We start from the raw sequence: 27,928 nt of genomic DNA, 5'->3' as shown, positions 1-27,928 counted from the left end.
CTATTGCCCGTCAGTTTTTGTTGTGTTTGCTCCTTTTGAATATATTGTAAACTAGGTGCAGCGTCAACAGACCACCAAGACCTCTTCATAGTAGTCCTTCCTCCAGGTACCATAACACTGTACTAGTAATCTATCCGACTCTCAGAGTCGAAGGGTCTAGTGCTCATTCGTTTCAACACGTCTCTGGCGTGACAGCACAACGACGATCACCATGATCAACAAGATCACCACCAATCATTCCTCTGGCTCCATCCGCCCCGCGCAAACCCCTCTCCAGTTGTCTCCGACTTCGCCACGAATACATACAGCAACGACGGCAGCACAAACCTCTTACCACAAGCACCCTAGAAGCTTGACGACGAGTAAGGTACCTTGGTTGAAACAAATCAAAACCGGAGAGCGGACTCAACACAACGTCAAGGAGAAGGGCGAGATCGTGCTTCAGAAGTGATACGGTACGTCGAAAAGGTACAAATGATAGAGGTTAGAGGGAGGAAAGTAAGGCCCGACTGAACCGTCAATCTGAAAAGGAGAAAGCCAAGGTATGAGGCAGAGGGCGTGCTCCCTTTTCTAAAGAGTGAAACTGAGACCTCCAGACCGTGATTGCTGCTACAAGAATGTCACTTTAGTGTGAGGTACTATTGCTGAAGCTCATAATCAAGGCTATAGGGCGAGAGACGGATCGACATACTGACTGTGCGCCTCTCTGAGACGTATCAAGTGACATATAGCAATGGACTTCTTAGTTTCAAAGCCCTACAGAAGATACCGTCTTCATACGACACTAATCTGAAGCCCATCCAAGGAACCAGCATCCCGCCACTCCTCCAAAACGTTCATCCAATCGTTCATCCCGTGCGGCCACCGTGCAGAAGCCGCCAACTTCATTCTATCCTCCATCGACACGCCTTCCAGGCTTCCTTCCGCGTTCAGATACGACGGGGTGCAACCCGCCATGGCTGCCAGGGCCGGAGCACCGGCCTGAACTTGCAGCGCCCAAGCCGTTTCTGCATCCTGTGTACCTTCGATAGTCATCTTGCCGCTACCATGCCGCTTGATACCTTCAGAAATGATGAAGGCCACATGCTTGGCACAGGTGTCCAGTGTCGCCGTGTACACAGGGAAAAAGCTCGTCTGGCCAACGCCCGAGAAGAACATGTTGGGGAAGCCATTGGTGGCGACCCCATGAAGCGTCAAGGGGCTTTGCGCCCATTTCTCGTCCATACTGCGACCCGCACGTCCGAAGACCGAGACCCTAGCTCGCGCCCCGGGACTCTCGAGCGCTTTTACCTCGTATCCCATGGCGAGGATCAGGACGTCCACATCGAACTGTTCATCGTTCGCTACCACTCCGGTGGATGTGATCGCTTGCACCCCTTTCCCGTTGGTATCGACCAGTCGCACGTGCGGTTGATTAAATGTTGGCAGGTAGTCGTCGTGGAAGCAGGGTCGCTTGCACCAGCTGGGATACCACGCTTTCAGCTGTTCGGCGGCCGTCCGATCGTGAACTATCTCGTCGACGCGGGCCCGGATGCGCTCGGATCGAGGTAGGTCAAAAGCGTGCATCTTCGTGATATGAGCGGGGATGTCCTCCATGCTGACCGGACTGCCTCCGCCTCCGAGGACCTGCAAAGAACGAAAGCTGGTCCATCCATCTGCCACCATATCGACCTGGGGCGGAGGCTGCGTGTCACACGTAAAGGAAACGAAGTTGCGGAATCGCGCCATTTGCCAGCCGGGACCCGTGGCGACTTTCTTGGTCCACTCCTCTAGGTCCGTAGAGCGTTGGGCTCGCACACCAACCTGCGCGGGTGTCCGCTGGAAGACATACAACTGTTGACACGATTTGGCCAATTCTGGAACAATCTGGATGCCAGTTGCGCCGGTCCCGATGATCCCAACGCGCTTACCCTCCAATTTACTCAAGACAGGAGCGTCGGGACTGCCCCCAGTAACATCGTAATTCCACCGCGAGGCCAGAAAACGGGAGCCCTGGAAGGAACCGAAGCCAGAGAAATCCGACACCTTGGGTCTGTTCAGTGGCCCAGGTGCGAGAATCACAAAGTCTGCATGAACGGTCGCTGAGAAAGGATCGGGTTTGGTTGCATCACCGTGCAAGGGAGGCGGGAATTGAGTCATCTCGAGCGTCCATTCCGCCGCTTCATCACTCCAGGAACACTGATTCACCTGCGTTCGCCACATGGCGCGGTGCTCCAGCGACCAGTGCGCGGCGATGCGCTGCGCATGCTTGCGGATCTCCTCCCCGGAAGCATACTTCTGCTTGGGAATGTATCCCGTCTCCTCGAGCAAGGGCAAGTAGAGGTAGCTTTCAATGTCACACATCAGTCCCGGATACCGGTTCCAGTACCACGTGCCCCCGAAGCCCGCCGCCGCATCGACGAGGACAATCTCCTCCGGGCGGAAGCAGCCGGTTTGGAGGAATCGGACGGCGAACAGGAGCCCGCCGAACCCGGCGCCCATGATGACAACCTTGAAGCGGGCGCCTTCCTTCAGGGTCACAGAGGGAGCGGTCCCGTCGTCCCACAGATCATGCAGGAGACGTTTCAGTTGAGGGTCCTCGGTCGAGGCCAGGCTGATGTACTGCGATAGGCCCTCGGGACGCCGACGCTTGTCGCGCTCTTCGGCGTACCGTTGCTGAATCTTTTGCATATCGGATGGAGAGATGTCCGGAAGGCTGGGGGGAGGAGCATTGCCCTTCCCTGTAGTAGGAGGAGCCGTGACGGAAGTAGTCTCAATCATTTCCGAGGCTGCAATGATGTGCTTGCCCTTGATGGCAGATAGTTAAGATCGTTACTGAAATCACCGCAGCGAGGTTCTTGCTGCTTTTATAGACATATCCTCGAGCTAATCCATCCATGTCTCTAAGACACCACTAAGCCCCGAAAGGCATAAGCTCTTTGACTGTTGTAGCTATTAGGGCTGAGTCAGAATGGCCGGGTAACTTTACAACTAAATGAAGGGTTCAGCTTTCCCCGATGTTAGCAATTAGCCGCAAAATTCTTTTCCAGTCCACCCGGAAGGAAACAGTATGATCCTCAAGCGATGTCACACAGCTCCATATCCCTAGAACTTTATCGGTGTTTGATTGGCAGCAAAGCTCACGGAGCTGTTGGTGGGATCAACAAAGAACCGCTCAGCTGAAAATAAGCACTAAGCGCTTGCCTTACACCCCTGTCATGAGGGTGAGGCTGTACCCTAAAAAATCGGGATATGGTTGGAGCTCTCGTCTACTTGGTAGGCGCTTACGGAGCGGAGAGAGCGCCAAGTGCCAACTAAGTTATCATATCACAGTCACATATTGTGAGGCTGAATCAACGAGGGAAAATTGACGTGCCGCGATTCTGTGTTGTCAAGTGTGTTTCTTTGTGCCTCTAGGTCCGTCAGAGCCTGATATTTTTTAGTTTGGCTTGATGAAGGGTAACACCCAAAATTGGTGCCTTTACGGGGGTAAAGAATATAGTGCGGAGGAGTAGGGTAGTTTTCCGGCGGGTGAGAGCACAGCTTCCCCAAGCAAGAAAGCAGAAGTGAAGTAAACCAAGTATGGTGGGGCGTGTGAGTATCTGAGCATACTGCTTGACTCTATGGATGGTATAACTCGTCATCCATCCCACTCGAGACTCTCACAGAGCTTATGGATCTCATACCAGTCAATCATCGTAACCTCAACAGCACCCTTCGATGTAGTGACTTCCAATCGGACAGTGTATACTAACAAGAATCGACGAAGGTGGGTTCGAAATGATCCTCGAAGTATAAAAAAACAGGTCTTATCGAACGAGGACTGATGAACTGACAAGGAAATTGCATTCCGGCTATCTAAATTGTATTGTTGACATGATGACAGAACTGAGCAAATAATTAGGGGCGGCAGCCTCTTACAAACCCAACCCAACAAGCAAGCGGCAAATGCACATCGCAACACCAGCTAGCTAGCAACACGTCCAAATCCCCCAAACGCTCAAACTCTCGACTATTCCCAGAACCAGGTATCATCCTTCCAGTAACTATCATACGATATTTTTGCCCAATGTCGACGTTGCTTCCGCCACTGTTTATCCGGAGGCCACTGTAATCCCCCTAAATTCCTGAGCACGCGAATGTTCCGTCCCTCATCCCGGAACCGATGTTTACCTGTCTCCGTAAACCAAGAATTGCAGAACAAGCAACTCGTTCTCCGGGACGTTTTACTGAAGGAAAAGTATAGCAAACTTCGGTGCGGGCATGCAAAATAGGGCACCATCGCATCCGGGCGGGCCGGGGACCATAAATCGACGTAGTAAGCCGTAGAAGCGTATAAGCTCATGATTCCGTTGTGATTTGGACACAGATAGAGAGCGACTTCCAGACGGATCCATACATGCGGGTGGTCGCGAATCTCACATCGGTGCACGAGGCACCGCTCGCCGTCCAGTGTACGCCGTAGTTTGAATCTTTCATCCATTTCAACCGGATAATGATGACGGTCTTTGTCTTCCGCGGTGCCGGCCAGGTACCGGACTAAGCGAAACTTATCTCGAGCAGTGAGGCTGATGCAGGGACAGAGATCGACAATACCGGCTCGTGCGTTGCAGAGATGGCGGAGGCGGGCATCCGGCAACTCCCCCCTGGTCGTGTGGTAATCCATGTCCTCCATTTCGTTCCACGGGTGTAGCTTGAGACATCCCGAGCAGTAGGCCCAGTGATGGTTCTGAAGTTGGTGCAAGAGGATGTTGCGAGGAACTCCCGGATTGCTCGAGCTGATATAAGGATTTCTGTTGGCTAACAGTCGGGGAAATCGAAGTTGGGGATCTCGGATGATCAATTTGTAGGCTCGGTAAAGTGTATGGCAAGTCAAGACCAGACAAGCACGGGATGGCAGAGGTAGAAGCATCAGGATTGTCTCAAGGATGTGAGGTGGGAGACGAAGGAGACTATTCACTCCGTGTTGAGGACTCCCCAGAAGAGGTATTTCCGGTGATTGTGGAATCCTGGAGTACCCACGGCGAGTACCCAGGCTGGGGATCGCCATCATCAGATTTCTGAGGAGTGGATGCATGATGGTTCGTTGATGAAAGATGGTAGCCATTCAGTTGTGAAGACAAATGAGAGATGAGTTCGGTAAATATGGGGAAGACTCTGATCACCACAATGAGTCAGTAATTTGAGTCATTTAATGAAGTTGCATCGATGTCATGGTGATCGGAGAACACAGGGTTACAGTACGTACCCATGAGGCAATCAGAAGCTCGTCTTAGTACGCCCGAAGGCGGCCGTCACCAGCACTGCGTAGAAGTGCGAGCTCATTGCTGGTGTTCTTTCTTTTTTTTCCAATTTTTTTTTCTTTTCTCTAATTTTTTTTTGTTTTTTTGTGCCATTCCCGTCATCAGAATCAGGGTGGTCGCCCTGACGGTGAATCCTTCGGCGTATCCCTCCGCGCCGACCCTGAGCACCCGGTACGAGACCGAACGCTCAGCTGCCCTACGGAACCCTGCCTCAGAGCACGAAGAGGGACGGGTGTGCTCGCCCCCGAGCCGTTTCGGGGGTCCCCCGGATTGGCAGGCCGGTTCCTGCGTCCGGGTCGCCCCCTACTCGGACTCCGGAGCAAGCCCACCCGCCCCCTTGCATGCTCCGGGTCAGGGCCCGCCTCCAGCCAGGCACGGTGCCACGACCACAGCGACCGCGGCCAGCGAAGAGTCGAACAGATGCTCCAAGATAGAGACATGATCGACACGAAGAGGCTGGCTATGGATATACCGAGACTAGCATATTCCATTGGAAAAATAAAATTGATTAATTATTGATTGCTAAAATTGATTGGAAAAATGATGTTATTGGGGGGAAGAGAAATCAAAGGAAAAGAGAGACTGCTGTCACAGACTATAAGTAGGAGGAGATACTATACCTGAGTCCAATGCTAGAGTGGCAGGCACGATAGATATTGGAAAGTGCCGCTGAAAGTGACAAGGCAGGGACGTCGCATCCAGTACTCGAGGAAAGAGCTCTATATCCTGGTCCTAAAACACCAAGCAGTCCCCAGCACCAGCACCCCCAGAATCATCGCCCACCGCATCAAACCCTTCCTGATATAGTGCGCCGCCGCCCGCTCGATCGCCTTGGAATCATTGATTTTGGGAAAGGGCATATCCTTGGGAACCTCCTTCCCCAAGCCCCGACAGAGCGGCTCCCACCCGTCCCGGACATCAAACACCACCAACCGATCCACCGGGACCACCTCTCTCAACCACTCTAGATGGCGCTGGTAGATCCACGCTTTATCCTGCGTCTCACAATCGTAGACTCGCGCCCACTGCGCCTTCACCAGCGAGATGAACGCCATAAAATGTCGCATCCCGGGCAGGGGCAGCAGGACCGCCCACATGAACCACGGGGCTACAACAGATGTGGCCGTGTCTATGCTCTGACTCCAGGCTTGCGGATCGCGCACCGTGACGACCACTTTGGCGTCCGGGTAGAGTGTAAGCAGTTCGGGTACCAGATGTGAGGCGGGCGCGTCCGTGATGGCAACGTAGCCGGTCGTGAGTGAGTGGAGGAGTGACAGCGTTTGGTCGGCGTCACTGCGCAGCCATGTGCGAAGAAGGTGGTTCCAGCGCGGCATCTCCGTGGGTGGGCCGAGGGTGATCTGCGTGCCGCCGTGGTACACAGGGCCCTCCAGGAGGATGGCGAGGGCAGTGCTGAGCGAGGCAGTCCCGGTGCGGGAGAGACCGCCGCCGATGACTTGGATTGTGGTGTCAGGTTGCGGGGTGGAGGGTGTTTGGCCCATTTTCTTTGCGCCTGAGAATGAGGCAGCGAGATGGTTGGAGTGTTTGCGACGCTGTTGGTTAGTCGGCGCCGTGTATGAAGAAGACGGATATGTGGGGAGGATGGAGGAGATGTTCGAGATATGTGATCTAGTAGGGATGGTTTAAATAAACCGTGCCCCTGCATGGGGTTGTGCTACCGTAGTAAAGTATGTCAATCTCTTAATCATGGTAGCATCATCCCTGCGATGTTTGGCAGGGGCCAGCGGGATGGTCCGCCAGTCCAGTAAGTTTGCCTGTGAGGCCTAGGATTCTGTCATGACTAAGGTAGCTAGACAGAGTTCATATGCGGCAGGCTCTATCGAGGACGGTACAGCGCAAATGGCCCGGATACTACCATGGCTCTCTCCCCTCTTGCCGGTCAATTGTTGCTGCGTCGAGATTCAAGCGGCCTATCGCGTGACCGTGGCGCGGGGACTTTTTCTCAAGAAATACAGCGTGAGAGTCGAACCAGCACCAGGAATTCTTCAAAAGAAGAAGCATATGGGTCTAAGACATTTAGGGGGGTTTCCAACTGTGAGCTTGCTCGGACTTTGCTCACTTTCACTGGTCTAGTGGAGGTCTGGTCTGGACGGCGAGGGGTGACAATCTCCGTTTGGTGCCAATTGCCTTAGCACAGTTACAATCAATAACCATGCAGATCGGCATATCATGACAGGAAAAAGCAGACTTCGAACATCAACAGAGCATAAAATAGTCGTTGACTCCCATAGAGTGGAACACGGTATTGGATAGACCACAGTGGTGAGTGGTGGTGTATATGGGGAGTAGTGAGGTCAGATGATCAGGCAGGCTACCGAGTACTAATCAATGTTCCACTTCGATTCCCACCGGTTACACCCACTCCTCTACAGCAACCAGTTCAAAGACCTCTACGGCTTCAACAGCCTTATCCACCCACTGTGCTCGTCAGTCTCTCTCTTTTCTTTCTCAAAATTCACTATGTACAGTGCCCTGATAGTCCTTGACCTCTAGCTGGACCACCACCCGCCTGAGTACTATCCATAACCCAAACATAATCCCAACGAAGACAAATACTTGGACAAGGATGACCAAGCTTCCTGTCTCGGCTGCTCCAAAACCCCTTGGCTCCTCCCACATTGACGCCTCGCCGTTCAGGCGAAACAGCATGTCCTCTTCTTCTCGAGTGGCGAGACGCTTGCGAAATACCTGTGCAATCTCCTTGCCAAGCCCAGGCAGCTCACTAAGTACCTTCAAGGCCTCGATATTCTTTCGATCCTCCCAAAGAATCCCCCCAACTCTACCAATCGACCATTCCGGGTTGATACGGTGTATTAATCGGATACGGTCACCAGCCTGTATGAAACCGGGCTTCAAGACGCGCAGATACCACCCGGTTCGTCTGGTTGTTTGCGTTCGGATTGAAGCTTGCGCAAACTCAAAGCGTCGATTCAGCTTGAAACATGGCTGCCGGGGCTCACTGACTTGGACTAAAACGCCTTCAGAGCCGATCTCAAGGATATCGCCGATGCAGGTGTTGGTCTCATCGAAGGAATGCGCCGAGATATTCTCTCCGTATCCGCCAATGTTGAACAGATGTGCTCGATCGGGAACCTCTCGCCTCCAGGCCTCGTAGTGACGAGAGCAGTATTGATGCAAAGCTTTATCGGTCCCACCATGGTGTTCGTAGGCCTGTTCATCACCAATTATACCCTGTTCAGTGACACAAACCTTGCCCACACATGGTGACTTCTCGATGGCTGAAGTCACAGACCCTGGTCCCAACTGTTTGACTTTGCCAATCCGCACACATGACAGAACATCGTCTGTGGGCAGTGGGGCCACAGAAGTGGATTCTGTTAAGAGATCAGGCATGATGAATGACCTTTTCTGGGATCATGAACTTTCCAGCACAACTCGCGGCCATGGTCGTCTTTTAACAGGCTTGAAGAATTATACCTATACTATGCTTGGTCCGCCTCTAATCTCAGCTTGCATGATACGCAAACAAGGCAATGGCTTTGCCAAGCGCGAAACCACAGTTGCATGTCTGAAAATCAAGGTCGGGGCAAACAAACACGCAAAACCCACCAAGAAATCAACCTGAGGCGAAGTACTATGACCTCTCACTATCCAGACACACGTTATCGTGCTTGAGTACAGGATGCATACCCGGGATGTCAAATTATTACATCACATCGCAATACGAGGATTATGATCCTGTGATCTCAGCCTGCATGGCCACAAAACTCTATCGGAAACCAAGATGCGCCAGTGTATGTGCATCGCTTGCCAGCCATGGGTGGCCGTCCTGGGCACCAAGGATCAATGCCTCACATTGTGGACCCCGCGCTCGAACCCGAAAGTCAAATGGCGCTGGGTGACTGATAACCCCTGGCTGGAACTCCGGGCTCACTTGCTTGTGGTTATCATCCTGATTATTTTGCCTTGTTTTGACTTCGAATACGGCCAGAAACTGCGCAACAATGATGAATACCGACGACTCTGCCAGTAAACGTCCGGGGCAAAGCCGTCGCCCGAAGCCGAACGCCATTTTCCGCGGATCAAGCTCCGGGATTTGACCCTCCAAAGATAGAAAGCGCTCGGGCATGAATGTCATCGGGTCATGGTAAGTGCTTGGATCATGCATGAACGCCCTTTCAGTGGGTGAGCGCAGGAGCTTGCCATACTTGGAAGGAGGCTTACCAAACGTTCGGCAGAATGATCGACTCTTTCGGGATAAAATACCCATGAAAGACATCGCTCTCCACATTGGTATGCGGCAATGCCATTGGAGTGACCGGATGCCATCGAAGGACTTCTTTTACAAGCGCATTGATGTAGGGTAGATCTGAACGATCATTGAAAGTCGGGAGCCTGTTTTCGCCGATCACCTCGGCGATCTCAGCTTGCGCCTTGCTTTGAACATGAGGATACAAGGTCATTGCAAGAATAAAGGTTGAAAGAGCTGATACAGTCTGCAGCATGTCAGCAATACTTCTACCCAGTCTTCTGAAGTGGGGCGACGTGCAGTGTCAGCTCCTGCGCTGTATAACGACAAGGCCGTCCATTTGTGGCTAGACTCGTCTTTTGCTGCACGTAACAATTCTGATAGGAAGCAATCTGAGTGTTGTTGCGTTTCCATCTTATGCCGCACAAACGCATAAGGAATCTCAGTCATTCTCGTCAGATTATGTTGCCAGTACCTTGCAACTCTCTTGAATTTCATTCCCGGTACCCAGTCCGGAACAAGTCGCACTGATCTTGATTAGTTTCTCTTACCAAGAAAGAAGGAGTACGTACACCATGGTATCAAATCCACCAAGTACTCCCCGGGAAGAGAGGCCTGTGCGAACTCCTCCATTACCTTATGCGCTAAATCAACCAGAGGATCTGAGCCTTGTTTGTTCGTCTTGTATCCGTAAACCAGGTTGAGAATGAATGATCCTGCTTCGCTTGGACAAGAATATTTGTCAGTTCATTCCTATTTGCGGGATGTTCATGCAAGATGACGAACCTTCGGATATGTTCTACTAAGTCACCGGGACTTTCCAGTATGCGGGCGAGAAAATGAGCGGCCTCTTTCTCCTGCATCGGTTCGAATCGAGCCGCTGCAGTTGGAGAACCAAGGACACGCATTGTATACTTCCTATGAAGGCGCAGTCGGTCCGAGTAAGGCGAAAGAGCGACCGATTGGCTCCATCCAATCCTAAAAAAGTCCGGTCATTGGTTCAGTCGCCGTCCCTGTGGATATGCAATGGAGAAGGGTAAGTACATGTCACCACAAAACACTTGCCGTGGCCTGGAAGAATAGATGACCCCTCGTTTTTCGAGCATCTCAAAGGCCAAACTAACATCGTTCAGTATCACGAATGTTTGGCTCATGACCGTGACTGAGCTAATTGGTCCTTTGTCGGCATGCATGTCAACTTCGTACGGCATACACTCTTCACGGATATCCTGTCATTGGGCTGTGTACTTACCGTATAGGTCGCGATGGCGAAGCCAGTGAAGGTATTCTTTCTGGCCACTTCTCGGCAGAGCATCGAGATTGCCAATCCAGGGAATCATGCTCCTAGGTCCGGGTGGAAGAGGGGGCCTGTTGCGCCAGCGTCCCGCTAGAGCCACAAAGAAGCAGAGACAGAGGGCGGGAAACAAAATAAACAGGCCTGTCATAAAGGACATTATGACGATCGGTTTTGGCAGTTAGATACAAACTCGGCAATTATCTTGCAGCCGGTCTATTCCATCGACACTATCTACATTATGCGCCCGGTCCTTTTATAGCCATATCCACGAGATTCATCGTATCGCGACCAAAGCAGCTAGCTGATCGACACCCGGGTTTAGAGCCCAGCCAGAGAGGTTTCTTTCCGGTTGCGAGGCGTTTTAGTCGCTTTGCATACAGGCCTGCAGAAGGCGACTTTAGCCGATGCCGCGGGGAGGAAGCGGAACTGCATTGGGCAGAAATCCTGGCCCAGAAAACCCTGAAATCGCACGTGCAGCTCGACCAACAATCTCTTGAAGAAAGGTTATCTGCAGCGTAACTGCAGCGTAAGAAGCATTTTCCAACGACAATATGAAGACTTGCCAAGCGGAATTAATTGCTTCCGCCTTAGTTGACAACAATACAGTCCCGCAGACTGGGAACAAGCTACGCCGAGTGAGCAGGCACCGGTTTGACCATCTCGAACCGTTCATGGTGTGTGATAAAGTTTATAATCGAAGGGAAGAGGGTCAAGGTTCTGAAGAACGTGTTGTCATAGTACATGAAGCTACTGTAAGGAAACTGTTTCGGCTATCGAGTGGTTGCTAATATTGAACATCTATAGGTGGCTCCAGTCGTGAAGAAACTCTATTCAACGGCCACAAAGCTCGTTGGCGGAGTCGTTATCCGTGATGTGAACCTGCCAGTCCTGAAGATATCTGTAAATCTCGCGCTTTGACTACGGTCTAGGCTCGGGGTCTGCTTTCGGGGTTGAGAGCACCATATCCCGTGAGCTGCGCACGCACGGACTCAAGATCGAAAGTTTTGGCCGCCCCATGAGTCCGATATCATGATAGTTCACAATGGGCGTGTCCTACATTGGAAAATGCTCCACAATCAGGCTCAAAGTTATTCAATCGTACTAGCTGTGGGCTTTGAGACTTGGCTCGGGTCACTGTCTGCGAAGTCTGAAGTATGCATCGTCTCCTCGTGACAGGAGTGAGCCCTCCCGCAGCCCTACTCTTTTGATCTGCTTGCCTTCCGATGCTAAGTATCAGGTTTCCGAGGACATATACAGGACAATTCACCAGTGTCGTGTCGCCTTTGTGACTTCATCCGCGAAATCCAGAAGTATCGTCCAGAACTAAATGCACCAGCATCGGTAGCAACTTCGACCTTATTCGTCGGCTGAGCAGTATCGAACAGCGAGAACCTGATATGCGCAGGCTATAACCTGGTATAACCTGATTTGCACGGCATGAGACTTGATTTTCATGAAGTCTCCGTCTGAAGCAGGTATGATGAAATGAGGATAGGAGCAACAAAGCACTTTTGCTGGGAGGGATAAGAAGCAACGAGGTTGTACGATAAACCCATTAATTCCAAAAGCCAGCTTGTCGAATCTGATACATCTCGCATTGAGGGCAACCATGGCAGAAATGAATGATATGGTGGTCATTGGCGCTGGTAAGCTGCACATTGTCACCGAGAAACATGTGTTCCACTAATCAGCTGTTGTGATATGCATCAGGTCTATATGGCCTCATGGCTGCGAAGACATACTTGGATGTTAACCCCACTTCTACCGTGGAGATCCTTGAAGCGAGCCGCTCTGTGGGGGGAGTGTGGGGACGGGATAGGCTGTGCCGCGGCGTCAAGACCAACAGTATCGCGGGCAGCTATGCGTACAGCGACTTCCCCATGTCTGAGGCACGCTTCGGTGTGAAGTGGCACCAACATGTACCAGGTGAGGTGGTCTACAAGTACTTTGAGGCCTTCGCGACTCAGTATGATCTCCACCGCCGTATCCGTCTCTCGTGTCGTGTTAAAACTGTGGAGAAATGTCCCGATGGATCCTGGTCCATCTCAGCCATCGAAGACAGTCAAGCCATCACGATCAACACACGTCGTCTGATTGTCGCAACGGGCCTGGCCTCCGAACCTGTTATGCCCCAGTACCTCGGCGCCTCATCCTTCGAGCGCCCACTACTCCACTGCAAAGACCTCGCCAGTCACCACGAGCTATACAACACCGCGAAGACCGTGGCAGTCGTGGGAGGCTCCAAATCCGCCTGGGATACCGCCTACCAGTTCGCCTCCCTGGGCACCCGGGTGCACTGGATCCTACGCAAGTCCGGCCACGGGCCCGCGCGCCTCCTACCCGCGCAAGCCACGCCATTCCGCCTCTGGATGGAGAAGATCGTGACCACGCGGTTCATGACCTGGCTGAGCCCCTGCCCCTGGGGCGACACGGACAGCAACGGCGGCGGCTGGATGCCGCGCTTCCTGCAGGGCACGACGACGGGCCAGTGGATCTCACGACACCTCTGGGCCTGGTTCAGCACGACGTGCCTGCAGGACCCGGCCCTCGTCCGCAGCGCGGAAACCCGCAAGCTGCAACCCCAGGCCATCAAGCCGTTCACCCCGGCCGGGGGCTTCAGCGCCCGCAACTACCCTCCAGACTTCTTCCAGTACATCGACAGCGGCATGATCCAGATCCACACAGCCGACATCGACGGTCTCGCTGCCCCGGGCTCCGTCCACCTCCGCGATGGACCCTCCCTCGAGGTCGACGCCCTCATCGTCTCCGGTGGCTGGCAGCACTGGCCCACCATCAAATTCCTCCCCGCCGAAGTCCACGAGCAGATGGGCTTCCCGCGCACCCAGGGGGCGCGAAACCCGCAGGCCGAGCGCATCGATCGCGAGATCCTCCGCCAGTTCCAGTTCCTCAACAACGGTATCATGGACAAAGACGCTGCCGCTGCTGCTGCCGCCGCCGCCACCACGGCAGCAGACACAAAAGTCCCCCACCGCGACGACGCCCCCTGGCGCCTCTACCGCTTCATGGTACCCCCAGCCTTCATCAATGACCGCAGCATCGGCTTCGCCGGCTTCGTCGCAACGACCCTCAACGCCGTCTGCGCGCAGACGCAAGCCCTCTGGCTCACGGCGTATTTCAGCAGCAGCAGCAGCAGCAGCAGCAGCACTAGTAGAGACGATAACCACTCACCTGATCCCAGCAGCCCCACCATATCATTACCAGTCGGCCGGGGCACAGCCGACCAGATCTGGTGGGACACGCTGGTGCATTCGCAGTTCTCGCAGTGGCGGTACCCGGGCAGCTTCGGGCACCGGTTCCCGATCGCCTTCTACGAGGGCCTGCCGTATGTGGATCTGTTGTTGAAGGATCTGGGGCTGCGGGTGCGCCGGAAGGACGGGGTGCTGCGCGAGTGGTTCGAGAGTTATGGGCCCGAGGATTATTGTGGGATTGTGGGGGAGTGGTTGGCATTATGGCGGAGGGACGGTGATAGGGTTGAGTGAGGGACTGGAATGCATTGATGAGGTACAGTTACTATAGTTGAGTACATATAGTACATGATAGAGGGATTTTATTTTCTATACCGTTTCAGGTCTTTGATGTAGGGATTTGGAATGCAGCAGCATTTGGTATATTGAATAGCATTTTGTGATTCGGGTTGGTTTGAGGGTGCATACTTTGGGATGACTGGATGCTCTCGGAAATCTTACTCAGTGTCTTTGTGAACACAGCATCGCTGCTCGTAATCCTTGGTGTCAACGTGGTGGCCACCACTGCTGAGAGTAGGTCTGAGCGTTTTATAATCGTATTATCCCTCTTGGTTCTTGCAGTTGAGAAGACCTGGAGATGCAATCCGAAGCACATACAAACCACAGGGTGTGGAAAACAGGACTTTCTGTCCGCTCAGCTGTACTTGAGTCACATATTAGATACAGCTGAGTAAGATATAAGCCCTTTTTTAGTTACTGCTTTATAAATAAGTAATACTAAAATAGAAAGTAAATATAGGTGATTTAGATAATACTACTTAAAATATAAAGAAACAAAGTAAATAAAATATGTAAATAAATAATTAATTAGACAACTAAACAGACCAGCTTGACAACAAAATAAGAGTTTTTTAAAATTAAATAAAATATTTAATCTAGTTATCTACATTTTCTATTTAATATAAAGATACTTAGTAAGTAACTTAAAAAGTGATACTAGATTTGAATTAGTATATTATATAATAATAAAGTGCCTAACAGCCGGGTCAGGTCAGATTAATTGGAATTTTTATACCTGACTTCCAGATTATGGTTTGGTTAGAAAGCAGCGGGTGGCCCGGTTCTGTGCATCACCGCCTCTGTGGTACCTTACTAAGGCGGCAGGAGCGGTGGAAGGGCTATGCCTGCCTTGTTTAGTAAGTGAAATTAGGGTGGCGATATTTTTGTTTCCTCCCTCCTCTCCCCTCACCTTCTCCGCGGGCCTGATCACCACTAGGCCTAGGAATGGTGCAGTCCCGGTCCTGAAATTTAGAACCAGAACCGGACTATACAGTTTTTAATTTTTGTTTATATTACCCAGAACTGTACTATAGTTCCCTGCAGTTTTAAATAGTCTTTACTTTAAAAAACTACTTCTATATAAATATACTAAAATCTTTTTTTAATCTATATAAATCTAATTATTAATTATAGTCCTTTATAAAAATATAATAATAGTTTTATTTTATTAGAAAATATCTCTGTTTTACTAAGTTTTTAATAGATTATTTTATACTGTTTCTTTAGCTTTATACTTTAAATACAACTTATACAAGTAAAACTTTTTATTAAAAATTTATAATAAATTATAATACTATAATCTTAAACTTTATTTATTATTTTATAGTTTATTTAATCTACTTAGTCTACTTAATCTGCTAAAACTATTTAATCTAAGTCTATATTCTAAATCTAATAGACAAAACAGATATAATAATTAGATTAAATAAACTAAAAAGAGCAGAGTAAGCAGATAAAATAAATAGACTAAAATAAAAAAATATAATAAAAAAATTAAATTAAGCAGAAAAAGCAGATAAAAATAACTAAAATAAATAGTATAAATATATTAGTAGTATAATATCTTAATAAATACTAAAATATATATTTTTATTTTTTTTAGAATAGATAAATAGTAAATATATAAGATTAACCAGTTAATTTTTAAGTAGTTGTTTAGTAGTTCTTTAGCAGTTCTAAGTAGTTTTTTAGTAGTTTTATACAGTTTTTTAGCAGTTTTTTTAGCAGTTTTAAGTAGTTTTATACAGTCCTGTATAATTTAAGGGCCTTTTTATAAATTTTAATAACTAATTAATAGTATAGTATTTTAAAATAAATAAAATATTAGTTTTAAATTTATTTTTCTATAAATTGCCAGTAGTATTTTTTTAATATTTAAAAAAGGCCAGTAAGTCTTTTTCTTTTAAAAGTCTATAATTTTTTTTTTTTTTAGTTTTAGTTTACTAAAATATTACAAAGTCAGCCTTTTTAATTTTTAGATTATTATTTTTTATTGGTTTTTAAAGATACTACAGCTGATAATCTTTTTTTATATCTAATAATTTAATTAATCTAAAAGAATATAAAATACTAACTTTTATTTTTACTTTAAGTTTTATATAACTAGTAGTTCTAATCCCACCTCCAGAGATTCTTAAGTATATTAATCCTTTAGTAAAAAAAATATATATTTTATAAACTAAAATAGTAAATAAAGAATTTGTAAAGTAGTAGTTAAAAACTAAGTATAAAAATATAAACAAGCAGAATATTTTTAAAGGAAAATATTAGGCTGGTTTTTAAAAGTACTTTTATTAAATTACAGCTATTTATAATAGATTTTTTAAAATTATATATAAAAATTATAATTATATTTTTACTTATTCTGCTAATAAATATTAGAAAATATTTATAATAAATTACTATTATTTACAGGCAACTACCTGTAGATAAGTAAAAAATAAATTATAAAATATTAAAAAAATTATTTTTAATAAAATATATATTTGTTATATTTTTAATTTTTTTTATTAAACTTTTATTAGAAATATTTTTTTTCTAAATAAACCTTTTTGCTATAAGTCTAGATAAATAGGCTAATAATATTTATTATTACTTTCCAGTTACTATTTATATTTATTAAATATTCTAAATTCTATATATTAATTAAAATAGCTTATTTTATTTTATCTATACTAGAAATATTAACAGTAAAAATTATTTATTACTATTTTTAGTAGAAAGTATAGAAATATTAAAACTTTTTATTTAAATTACTTTCTAAAGGTGCTAAAATCTTAATTATACTAAATTATTAGATATTACTATATTATTAAGCTTTTATAGCAGTAATAGATTACTTTATTAATTATAAGTAGAATTATTATAAAATATTACTTAGATTTAAACTATTTTATAGCTTTTATACTAGTAGCTATTTAAACTTAGTTTTATTTAAGCTATTTAAAAAATACTAAATTATAAACTAAGTACTTATAATTACAACTAATAATACTTTAAATAATAAAATACTATTAATAAATTTTTAAAAAGCTATTATATTTTTAAAGCTGCCAAGCTATCTACCAGTTATATATCTACTATATATTATATATATTATACAGCTAAGTTTAAAAAAGCTTTTTAGTTAAATAAATATAAATTCTTAAAATAATAAAAAGAAATTGGAGAAGACTAAAAAAAGGATTATATTTAATAAAAAAATACAAAAATTATAAAGACTTTAAATAAGATTTATTATTTATATATTCCTTTATCTACTTTAAGTACTAATATTAACTATTTATTAGGTTTAGAAGATTACTATTTATATTAATAAAAGCCCCCAGTACTGTAAAAGCTTTATTAAACTATAAATAAGAAAATTTAAACTAATATCTATATAAAATATTTAAATTTAATAAAATTTTATATTTTTTATATTACAGTATATGTATTGTTTTTAGCCTAGTTTAATTTTACTAAGATATAGATAGATAAGAATAAATAGTAATAAATTAACTATTTATTATTAATTAATTATTTATTTTTTAAGTTTACTTTATTTTTGTTTATAACTACTAATATAACTATTTATAATATTTTTAGTATTTATAATATTTTATTTACTTATATTAATAACACTAAAGTACAACTATTATATAAAAAAATTATTTGGAAGAGGATAATAAGGTTAGTTTCTAAATATATATATAATAAGCTGGCAGAGTACTATAGAAAAACTAATAATATTTTTAATAATTTTTATATAATCAAAACTATTTTTAGATCTTAGAGTGAGCTGAAGTTTTTTTAATATTTAAATAGAAAAAGAATTAGGCCCTATAATATAGTTAATTACTAAAAACTTATATTAAATCTTATTATAAGTACTATACTAAAGTATAGACTATATTAAATACTTAAATAATAAATAATATTTTAAAAATTAATATATTTATTAGATTTGCTATATTTTTTTAAAATATAATTTTAAATTCCGGATAAGATTATACAGTATTTTAGAAGCAGTAAGTTATACCCTGTAACTTTTATAGTTATACTTTAATAATAATAATAGATAGTATTTAATTAATACTACTAGTTTTTTAAAAAAAATATATTAGGCTAAATATTTAATTTTTATAAATTTAGTATAGAATATTTTAATAATCTTAACTAGTAGTTTCAAAGTAGAATAGCTGTTTAACTCTGCCCAGAATATATACTATTATTAGCAGAGATTATTAAAGCTATAAACTATATAAAATTTAATAATATTTATATATATAATTGTCAACAATGTGGGCAGATTGGCCAGTTGGCAGCCTCAGGCTCGCCAGTTCGCGGCCTCGGGCTCGCCAGTTCGCCACCACTGCCAGGCGCCACCTCAGGGCCTGCTCGCCTGCCATTCCTGCTTGCCCGCCACCTTAAGCCCTGCCTGCCACTGAAGATATGCCTCACGCTCACCAGTTGGCAGCCTTAGGCCACCAGTTGGCTGCCTTAGGCAACCAGTTGGCAGACTGATGTTCCGAGTTCCGCCCACCCCGCAGCAGAGCAAAAGGCCTTACTTTTATTAATTATTCTAGGCCCTATTCAACCACTGGGTCTATTGTTTTCGGCCCTGTTCTATTCATATAATTTTTATATAAATTTAATATGAATTTAAATGTTTTTTATGTGTTTTTGATAGCCAATTGGCTATGAATAAGGATGAAAAGACCCCTGGAGTTCTATTTAGAAGAACAATCAGTTTCAATCAGTTTTTTATCAGTTTTAAATCAGTTTTAGTTCAGTTCAATTGATTCTAGCAGTTTAGCCTATTTTCTTATTTATCTAATCTTTGATTCTTTTATTCTTCTCTCACTTTCGCCTCACTTTCGCACCCAGTTTGTATGCAAAAGTGAGAGTTCAATGAAGTCTTTCTGAGAAACCTCAGAAAAGTTCTTATCAACTAATTCTAATCTTTGAAAAATTATTTAAAGCTAGTATTATATTTTTTATTTTACTTATATAATTTAGCTTATAGTTAATACTTTTTTATAAAAACTTTAGATCAAGATTTTAAACAGTACTGTTAAATATATATAAAAAAATAATAATAATAGTTTTAAAACCTTTTTTAATATTTTACAATTTTTTAAAAAGATATAATTCAAAAGCTGTTTATAAAAGGCTTATATAAATATTCTTTTTAAAAATTATTTATATAAGCCTTTTATAAAGAGCTTTTAAAATCTTTTTATTAACTATACTAATTTTTAGTTACAAATTTGGAAAATTATACAATTTATAAATATAAGTTTTTAATACTATAAAAAGTTTTAGTTTATCTAAAAATAAATCTAGCTTAGTTTTTTATTTTTTTTAACTGTAAAATTTACTGAAACTTAATTTATCTTATAATTTACTAAGTAATTAAATTCTGTTAACTAATTTAAAGCTTTATTTTGTACTATAATTATAGTAATATTAATTATTTTTATTCTAGTATAATTAAATAAAAATAAATAAAGTATTTTTTATAAGTTTTTTTTTATATTTTATTAATTTAAAAACAGCGGGTCCAATATCTGTAAGATTTATAATATTTATAATAATTTTTAAATTATTTAAATTATTTAATTAACCAACTGGTATAAAAGTAGATATTTTAAAAAAAGATTTTTTAAAGATCTGTAAAATATATACTAGAAATTTTAAAAATACTACTATTATATCTACTAAATAAAAAACTATATTTATATAATTATAACTATTCTAGACCTAATATTAAAGTTTAAAAAGTTTAAAAAAATATAGCTGGATAATAATATTAACTAATATAAAAAGTACTAAACTATTTTTAAAAAAATAATTTATTTTTATTATAGTTAAAATCTAGTTATTAATATACTATTAACAGTTTCTTAATTTTTATTAGATTTAAATAAAGTTTTTTATAATATTTTTAAATACTAAAAAACTTTACCTGCAGCAGAGATATTTAAAAAACTAAAAATATATTTAAATATTAAAAATATATAGCTTATTAAAATATTTTAAATTAGACTAATACTATTTTAGGTACTATAAAATATACTAATATTTTTATATACTAAAAGTTCTATTAAAATTAGTTTTTTATTTTCTACTAAATAGCTAAAGATTTTCTTTTAGTTGCAACTAATAGTATTAGTATTAAATATTTATTTAATAGTTTTTAAAGTATCTACTAATATTACTAAAGCTGTTTTTATTTTAATATAATTAAAATAGTTATACTTTAAATATGTACTAATTATTTTATAATTAGTAAAAAATATAAAAATATTTTTAATAATTTTAATTCTAATTTAATTATCTTTATACTAAAAGAGTAAAAAAAATAAGGTAATTACTATTTTCTATATTAGTAAAAATAAAAATATAAATAATTTTAAAAATAATTTTAAAAATAAATTATTACTAAAATTAAAAAAGCTGGGCTTATTTTAGTTTTTAAATATTATATATATTTAGATAAAAATAAAGGCCCAGCCTTTATAATTTTTATATTAATATAATTACTATTCTGAATAGTATAAAAAGTAGTATAAAATTATTAATATATTAATTTAATATTAAATATTATTTTTATTATACTAGGTTTTATAAAAGTATTTTATAAAGTACAGTATATTTATTAAAAAAGCAGATAAAGTAGATAGAGCAGATAAAATAAATTAATTAAATTTAAAAATATTACTATACTATAATTAAAAATATATTTTATTTTATATATAATATATATAAAAGTAATATATAAATTACTAATTAATCTATAGTTAATAATCTATTTATTATATCTAATTTTTCTAACTGGTAGATATAAACAGTTAAAAAAACAGTTATATTTTAATCTAATTTTAACTATATAGTTAAAAATTTTTTATATCTTAACCTAACTATATAGTTATAGTTAGGTTAAGGTTAAGATATAACAGTCAGGTTAAGCCACTCTAAATACTACTAATCTTTAGTAGACTAAAAGTTAAGATTAAATAATATAGTTTAAATATAATAAATCAAAGATTATTGATATACTTGATAAAATTAGTTAATTTTATTATTTTATTTTTAAAAATTATTATATTATCAAGATTTTTACAATGAGTTGCTAACCACACTACACTAACTAGGCCTAATTAGCTCCCGGGACTTTTGTTGCTGTATTAAGTGTGGAACTTCGGCGCTATCAAATTGTCATTCCATAACAAGATCAAACATGTTGACAACCCAAGCCACAGCAATGGCACACATGCTTAGGTACGCTGAGCCGACTCACCAAAAAATCAGCACAAAGAATAGATGTCACACTGTTTTAATTAGACAGGTCTCAAAGACTCAGTGACATTTTGGGTTATAATTTGTTTTCTGGATAAGTAACATAGCATCAGCCCCAGCTGTGACAAGAAATATTCCCTCAGACCAACTACCCAGTAGTAGTCTAATACAATAGAAAGCCAACTTATGCCCATTCTAGCAGTATACTATCCCACATGTAGCCTCTCCATCTGTTCGAATTTGTCACTGTAAATTCTATGGTGTTACTTCCCACCACAAACGTGCCAGCTGGAATGGTAAAGAAGTATACCCTCGAGACACCGTTGCTCGTCGAGCTACGGTAGGTAGATGGATCGCCCTGAAGATGCTCCAGGACTCCTAAATCAACACTTCCACCCTGGGCTGTAATATCGATGTAGCATTTGTCGCCGTAACCGGCCACACTCACAGTCAATATTGACTCGGAATCGAGGTTAGATGTTGAATTTAGGTCGAATTTGATGGTCCATGTGCCTTCCGCGCTCTGAACGTAGTACCAGTCGGACACTTTAGATTCTCCAATCTTAAATGTTAGATTGGCAGGAGAATCGTCAGTGAGGCCATGGTGATAGCCCGAATCGCCGTTCTTGAATTCGTTGGCGAGCCTATCAAGTGTGCCGAGCTGCCAAATCAAGTCTCTACCTTGAGGCTTCCACTTAAACACGCCTATATCGAGAGATTCCGACGATTCAGTGACGGAGATATCATTAGCGGTGAAATTCGTGGAGATATAGCCCATAGGCGAGCCCTGCGCAGGCCAGGCGTAAAGACCATACGTCCCGCTTCGTACGGCCGTGAAGCGAAAGTTTCCAGAACTATCGGTGGTCTCGCGGTAGTAATAGTTCGTACCCTGATCAAGCGTTTTGACATCAGATCTATTGTCTCCGAGGAAGACACTGACATTGGCAGCTGGCGTATCGTCTGTAAGAACAATTCGGCCTTTGACAGATAATGCTCTGCTCTGATATGCGGGGTTGATTGACATGCTTGGAAAATCGTAAGGCCACTGCGCTACCTCTTTTGCAGCTCTTGTTGCAGCATCGCTCGCCTCTCCGTCATTTAGATACCAGAGCCAGGGTCCCCATGTCCGATTGACAGCAGGATCATCGCGTGGCCCATCCATAAAATGTGTGCCATGAAGCATGTTGAGCTGCACCGTGTCTCCAGATGGATTCTCACGGTGAACCATCAATTCTTGCTTCAAATGGTCTCCGTTGATATATTCCTTGGACGGGTGTATGAACCAACTTCCGAAGCTGCCCCCATACACGCCCCAGAAACCTGCCTCTGGAACATTGATGAAACTGCTCCAATCATATTTTGTAATATAAGTACCATTTGGAAGCTGGTTGGTAGAATCCTGCACAACAATGCCCTCGTTCGTCTCTGCAAGAGTGGGAAGCACTTCATCCTTGATGTAATTATGTCCATGGGTGAATGTGCCATTGTCAAGTCGCCACAGGCATCGAAATTCCCCAAGGGAATGGGGAAGGGCAGTATTCATGAAGTACTGCCAGGCACCGGCGGTGGTGCGGTCAATGACCCAATGGAGATTTCCATAGTTGGATTCGTATTGAACATCAATCCAATCGGTGCTGGCATCGACAATCTTTGGACTATGCCAATTGAAGTCTTCGGATTGTCCGGCGAAGCTAAAATAGAATCCGGACGCATTGGAAACGATATCCTTTCCTTTGTAGTACGCTGGCTTCGCGCCGTTGGACGTCATGGTTGCATTCCACAAGATATTGCCGATAACTGAGGTGCCATCATCGTTGATTTGCAGGAAGGGCGCGTCGTCGCCGGTAGGTAGAGTAAGAGAGAGAGCAAAATTGACAGCTTGAGTAAGTGCAAGACACTGGAAGATCTTTTGTTTCAACATGTTTGCCCTATCCTGCATCTGAGTCGATCACAAAGACAAATTTGAGGCCTGGGTTTTACATTATCCTCAAGTCTCATGCTCTCTTTATACACTTTCTGGCATAAGATGAAAAGGATGAACGGGAATCTTGGTGTTAAAGCTGAAACACACCGTCATTCATAGACGGAGTCATTGACTTCCCTATTGGTCTGGAGTATGGGATGATAGTTCTTGTTCAAGCTTGGTATCAAAAATTCACTTACGGGAACAGAAGCGAAGAATAACCCCTATGTTTCCCGTAGATGTTCTTGCCGAAGATGTTGTGTACACAATTAAGCCCCTCTCTGCTGAGTATTACTGACCAACTACTCACCAACTACTCACCAACTAATTAATCTAACTGTGGGGCTTACCGACCGATTGATTAATTAACTATGGGGCTTACGCAGTAGACCTCCTGTGTGGGTCCTATGGCTCGCTCTTGCCGAGGACATTCGCCTAATCATATCTACCTTGGTGGCCTCGCAGTCGTGGCTCTGAGACCCGCAGATCATGCCTTTGCCCTTGAGAACAGAAGGAGAGAAGTTGCCCAAACAGCTGTGCTTTGTTATCGGCATAGGCAATGGATAAGTATTCCCGAGGTGAGGATGATCTCGATAACACGTTCCGACACCCAGCACTCACCAAGCACCTTTCGAATTCCGCCCCTACGCCGAGTTATGAAAATCGCGAAGTCCAAATCCATACCAGCCGAACACAGGGTCATAGATTTTATTCTGTACGAGCAGCGAGAAGCCAGCGAAATCGTGGTTCAGATGTGGATGGCGAATGGAGAAGAAATCGGGAGAGACAGAAGCGCAAGCGGAGACTCTCTCCCTTTGCGGTTGAGGCATTTCTGAGAAAGAGTAACCCCAAACTAAAGGCTAGCACTATCTCTGAAATGTGGCAGAATCAGCATCGGAAGGCTCTGATCGGCAAGAAATGGCTCGGCAAGTAGTAGCAAACGGCCGAGTTGACGGGCACTGGCCTGCCTATTGACGCGCTCATTATGTCTAGGCCTTGCCAAAGCCTGCAGGTTCACAGGTCGGGTCCAAACCCAACCCGGTTCTTAGCAGGTTTTAGATTAATAGGCTTAATCTACAGATTAAATATAAATTTAAATATTTAATTTATAGATTTTTAACAGATATCTGTAGATTATTAAATTAAATAAATACTATATAATTAATAAATTATATAAGTTATACAGTTCTAGCTGTATTTTTAAAGTATTATATTTATATTTAAAATAATCTAGTATAACAAATATCCAGTTATATATAAATTTATAGTAGTAGAAACAAAAAAATTAAATTTATCTATATATTATATATATTTAGTATAAAATTGTTACACCTCCCGGAGCGGCAGTAACCCACCGCCCGGCAGACCGCCTCTGCATTACTGTATATAGCTTATATAGCCTGTTAGAACCTAGGAATAATTAACTATTTTATTATCTACTAAAATAATTGGTTAGACTGTTATAATAGTAGTATATTTTTAACAGACCAGAAGTCTGCTTTCTAAAGCCTACTAATTATTTTATTTTAATTTAATTAATTTAATTTTTTAAACCTATTAATATATATTATATTATTATTTTTAAACTATATTGTTTTATTAACCTCTGTATTAATTTTTGTTATATAATATCTTCTGCTACAGTAACCTATATCTACTACTATAGTAGTCTACTTTTAAATCTGTACTGATTTGCCGGGCTTTTAATTTAAATATTTATATTACTATATTACTTATTTTTTTTTTATATATAATATATTATCTTAGAATCCTTTAAAAGAGGAGATTTTTTAAGAATTAGTTTTAAAAGTAATAAAAGACTATTTTTAGACTATTTTACTTATTTTGTCTAATTAGTATATCTACTGTATTAAGTAGTTTCTAATAATTTCTAATTCTTTTACTTTTAGTTATTTAAAAAAAAATAATATAGTATTTAATAAATCTTTATTAAAATTATCTTAAGGTACTTTATCTGCTTTTAAATTAAATTATTTAATTTAGGCAGATCTTTAAAAAGTATAAGCTACTATTTATTACTTAAAATAGTTAAAATAATTAAAAAAATAAATTTAAATATTATAGACTAAATATAGAGATATTAAATCTTTAGTAAAATTATAATAATACTATACTAGTTTAATCTTATTTTCTAAATATAAAAAAAATTTAAATTTAAAAAAATTCTAATCTTCTTCCTCTGCTTTAGTTTATAATAAAAAACAGAATAGATTTATAATTTACAATATACTTTTAAAAAAGTATTTTAAAAGTATTATACTAAAAATTAAAAGATTTTAGCTGTAGTTAGCTATCTAAACTTTATCTGCCGGCAGAAATAGTATTAGTATATTAATAAAAAGTTCTTAAAAAACTACTAGAAAACTAAAAAATTATAAAATTATTTTATTTAATAAATTTTTTTTATTTAGAATACTGCTATTTTGTAGTTTAATACTATAGGGCAGCTTAAACAGGCCTATTAGTAAAAGAATTAAAATTTAAAAAAATTCTATTTTTATTTAAATATTTTAAAGTATTACTTTAAGTCTAAATAAAAAAATAAATATATATTAATCTTTTTTTTAAAATTAGTACCAGAACTTAGTTAATATATTTATAAATATATACTAAAACTACTGGACTTCTAAAAGAAAATAGTATTTATTACTATTTATTACTAAAATATACTAATTAAAAAAAAAAAAACAGAATCTAGATAGGTAAAAAAATTATTTAAATAAAGCCTTTAAAAAATTAAAACCTCTACTATTAAATAATAAGGTTTTTTTTAAAAAAGTTTTTTTAAAATAAAAAAAATTAAAAAGAAAAAATTTTCTGTTGCTATAAATACAACAGTAAATATTACTTAACTAATTAATATTTTTAAAAAAGTAAAAAATAAAATTAAATAAAAATTAATAAAAAAAGAACAGTAGTTAAAAAAATCTTTATATTTTTAATAAACTAGTTTAAAGTAGAAACTGCTATTTACTTTAATATATTTATTTATTTTAAAAATACCTTTAAAACCTATATAGACTCAGATTTATATACTAAAATTAATTTTATTAATTATTAATTTATTTAGTAATTTTATTTTAATATAGCTTATTTTATAGTTTTTTTAGTTACTATAATTAATTATTTTACTATAGATATTTATAGTATATAAATAATTCCTATTACTACTACTAATTTAAAAAAAACTATATAATTATTTATAAAATATTATATAGTAATTAATTATAATCTAGATCTTTTTAAAAATCTTATTCTACTTTTAATAACTATTTTAAAAGATCTATATATTTATTTATCTATATAAAATTAACAGTAGTAGTATAAGATTTAAATATTAAAAATTTTATTTTTTTATAAATTTATAAAAGCTTATTAAAATCTTACCTATATCTATACTGTAATTAAACTTTTAAAAAATATCTAGTTATTAAAAAATAAAGCTTTTTTAAACTATTTATAAATTAAATCTAATAAAACTATATTATTTTTTAAGCTTTATAATTTCACAGATATATTTTCTTTTAACTATTTTTAATAACTTTTTTTTATAGATTTTTAAACTATACTATTAATCTAAAAGATAGCAAAACCCTACTATATAAATCTATTTATTTTTTATTTTAAATTAAACTTTAATCTTTTTATTATTATATTAATAAAAATATTTAGTTAAAATAAATTTAATTTTTTAAAAGTTCTGCAGAAGCCCCTATTCTTTTTATACTAAAAAAAATTAAGATTTTTAATTATATATAAATTATAGAAGACTTAATAAAGTTTTAGTAAAAAAAATTTTTTTTTTTAATTTTAAAAATTTTTAACAGGATTATAGAAGCTAAATACTTTTTAAAATTAAATATTTAAAACATATATTATTAAATCTATATTAAATAAAAAGATAAATAAAAAACAGCCTTTTAAATCTATTATAGGTATTTTAAATATCTAGTTATACTATTTAGATTAAGTAATACTTTAGCTGTATTTTAAAATTATATTTATTTAGCTTTTTATAATATTTTAGACATCTTTTGTATTATCTATTTAAATAATATTTTTATTTTTTTAAAAAACTACTCTTTTTATACCCTTTATTTTTATTAAGTATTAAAATACTTATAAAAGGCAGATTTTTATATAAAATAATCTAAATATACTTTTTATTAGAATTATATTAAGTTTTTAAAATATATTATATTTTTATATAGTATATTAATAGACTTTTAACAGATATCTAATATTTTTATATAGTTAATATTAATAATATTTTATAAAATCTAAATATTTTTAAAATTTTATAATTTT

General features: G+C 39.8%; 6 protein-coding genes across 6 annotated transcripts; 1 reads left to right on the top strand and 5 right to left on the bottom strand.

Moving 5' to 3' along the window:
* Positions 1–774: 774 nt before the first annotated feature.
* Positions 775–5,056, bottom strand: BO86DRAFT_395175 (uncharacterized protein; the record flags this gene model as incomplete). Its single annotated transcript, XM_025673280.1, has 2 exons — positions 775–2,787; positions 4,259–5,056. 2 exons carry the CDS (start codon positions 5,054–5,056, stop codon positions 775–777), a joined length of 2,811 nt encoding a protein of 936 aa, XP_025532438.1.
* Positions 5,057–5,953: 897 nt separating this feature from the next.
* BO86DRAFT_113757 (sulfotransferase family protein) lies at positions 5,954–6,928 on the bottom strand. Its single transcript, XM_025665947.1, has one exon. It carries the CDS (start codon positions 6,779–6,781, stop codon positions 6,002–6,004), a length of 780 nt encoding a protein of 259 aa, XP_025532437.1. The 5' UTR covers positions 6,782–6,928; the 3' UTR covers positions 5,954–6,001.
* Positions 6,929–7,652: 724 nt separating this feature from the next.
* BO86DRAFT_395173 (MOSC domain-containing protein) lies at positions 7,653–8,654 on the bottom strand (the record flags this gene model as incomplete). Its single annotated transcript, XM_025673279.1, has 2 exons — positions 7,653–7,718; positions 7,767–8,654. The coding sequence occupies 2 exons, from the start codon at positions 8,652–8,654 to the stop codon at positions 7,653–7,655; spliced, it is 954 nt and encodes a 317-aa protein (XP_025532436.1).
* Positions 8,655–9,030: 376 nt separating this feature from the next.
* Positions 9,031–10,964, bottom strand: BO86DRAFT_302154 (cytochrome P450; the record flags this gene model as incomplete). The annotated part of the gene is made up of 7 exons (XM_025667522.1): positions 9,031–9,436; positions 9,486–9,757; positions 9,784–10,037; positions 10,083–10,234; positions 10,297–10,488; positions 10,555–10,687; positions 10,763–10,964. The coding sequence occupies 7 exons, from the start codon at positions 10,962–10,964 to the stop codon at positions 9,031–9,033; spliced, it is 1,611 nt and encodes a 536-aa protein (XP_025532435.1).
* A 1,107-nt stretch (positions 10,965–12,071) lies between these two features.
* On the top strand, positions 12,072–14,371 carry BO86DRAFT_113778 (FAD/NAD(P)-binding domain-containing protein). Its single transcript, XM_025665948.1, has 2 exons — positions 12,072–12,453; positions 12,518–14,371. The coding sequence occupies exons 1-2, from the start codon at positions 12,417–12,419 to the stop codon at positions 14,305–14,307; spliced, it is 1,827 nt and encodes a 608-aa protein (XP_025532434.1). The 5' UTR covers positions 12,072–12,416; the 3' UTR covers positions 14,308–14,371.
* Positions 14,372–21,820: 7,449 nt separating this feature from the next.
* Positions 21,821–23,557, bottom strand: BO86DRAFT_395170 (putative rhamnogalacturonase; the record flags this gene model as incomplete). The annotated part of the gene is made up of 1 exon (XM_025673278.1): positions 21,821–23,557. The coding sequence occupies one exon, from the start codon at positions 23,555–23,557 to the stop codon at positions 21,821–21,823; it is 1,737 nt and encodes a 578-aa protein (XP_025532433.1).
* Positions 23,558–27,928: the final 4,371 nt, after the last annotated feature.

The sequence above is a fragment of the Aspergillus japonicus genome (genome assembly GCF_003184785.1).
Source record: "Aspergillus japonicus CBS 114.51 unplaced genomic scaffold BO86scaffold_3, whole genome shotgun sequence".
In the NCBI taxonomy this organism is placed as follows: domain Eukaryota; kingdom Fungi; phylum Ascomycota; class Eurotiomycetes; order Eurotiales; family Aspergillaceae; genus Aspergillus; species Aspergillus japonicus.
The sequence above is the reverse complement of the archived record's forward strand: the minus strand, read 5'-3'. Positions and strand labels throughout refer to the sequence as shown.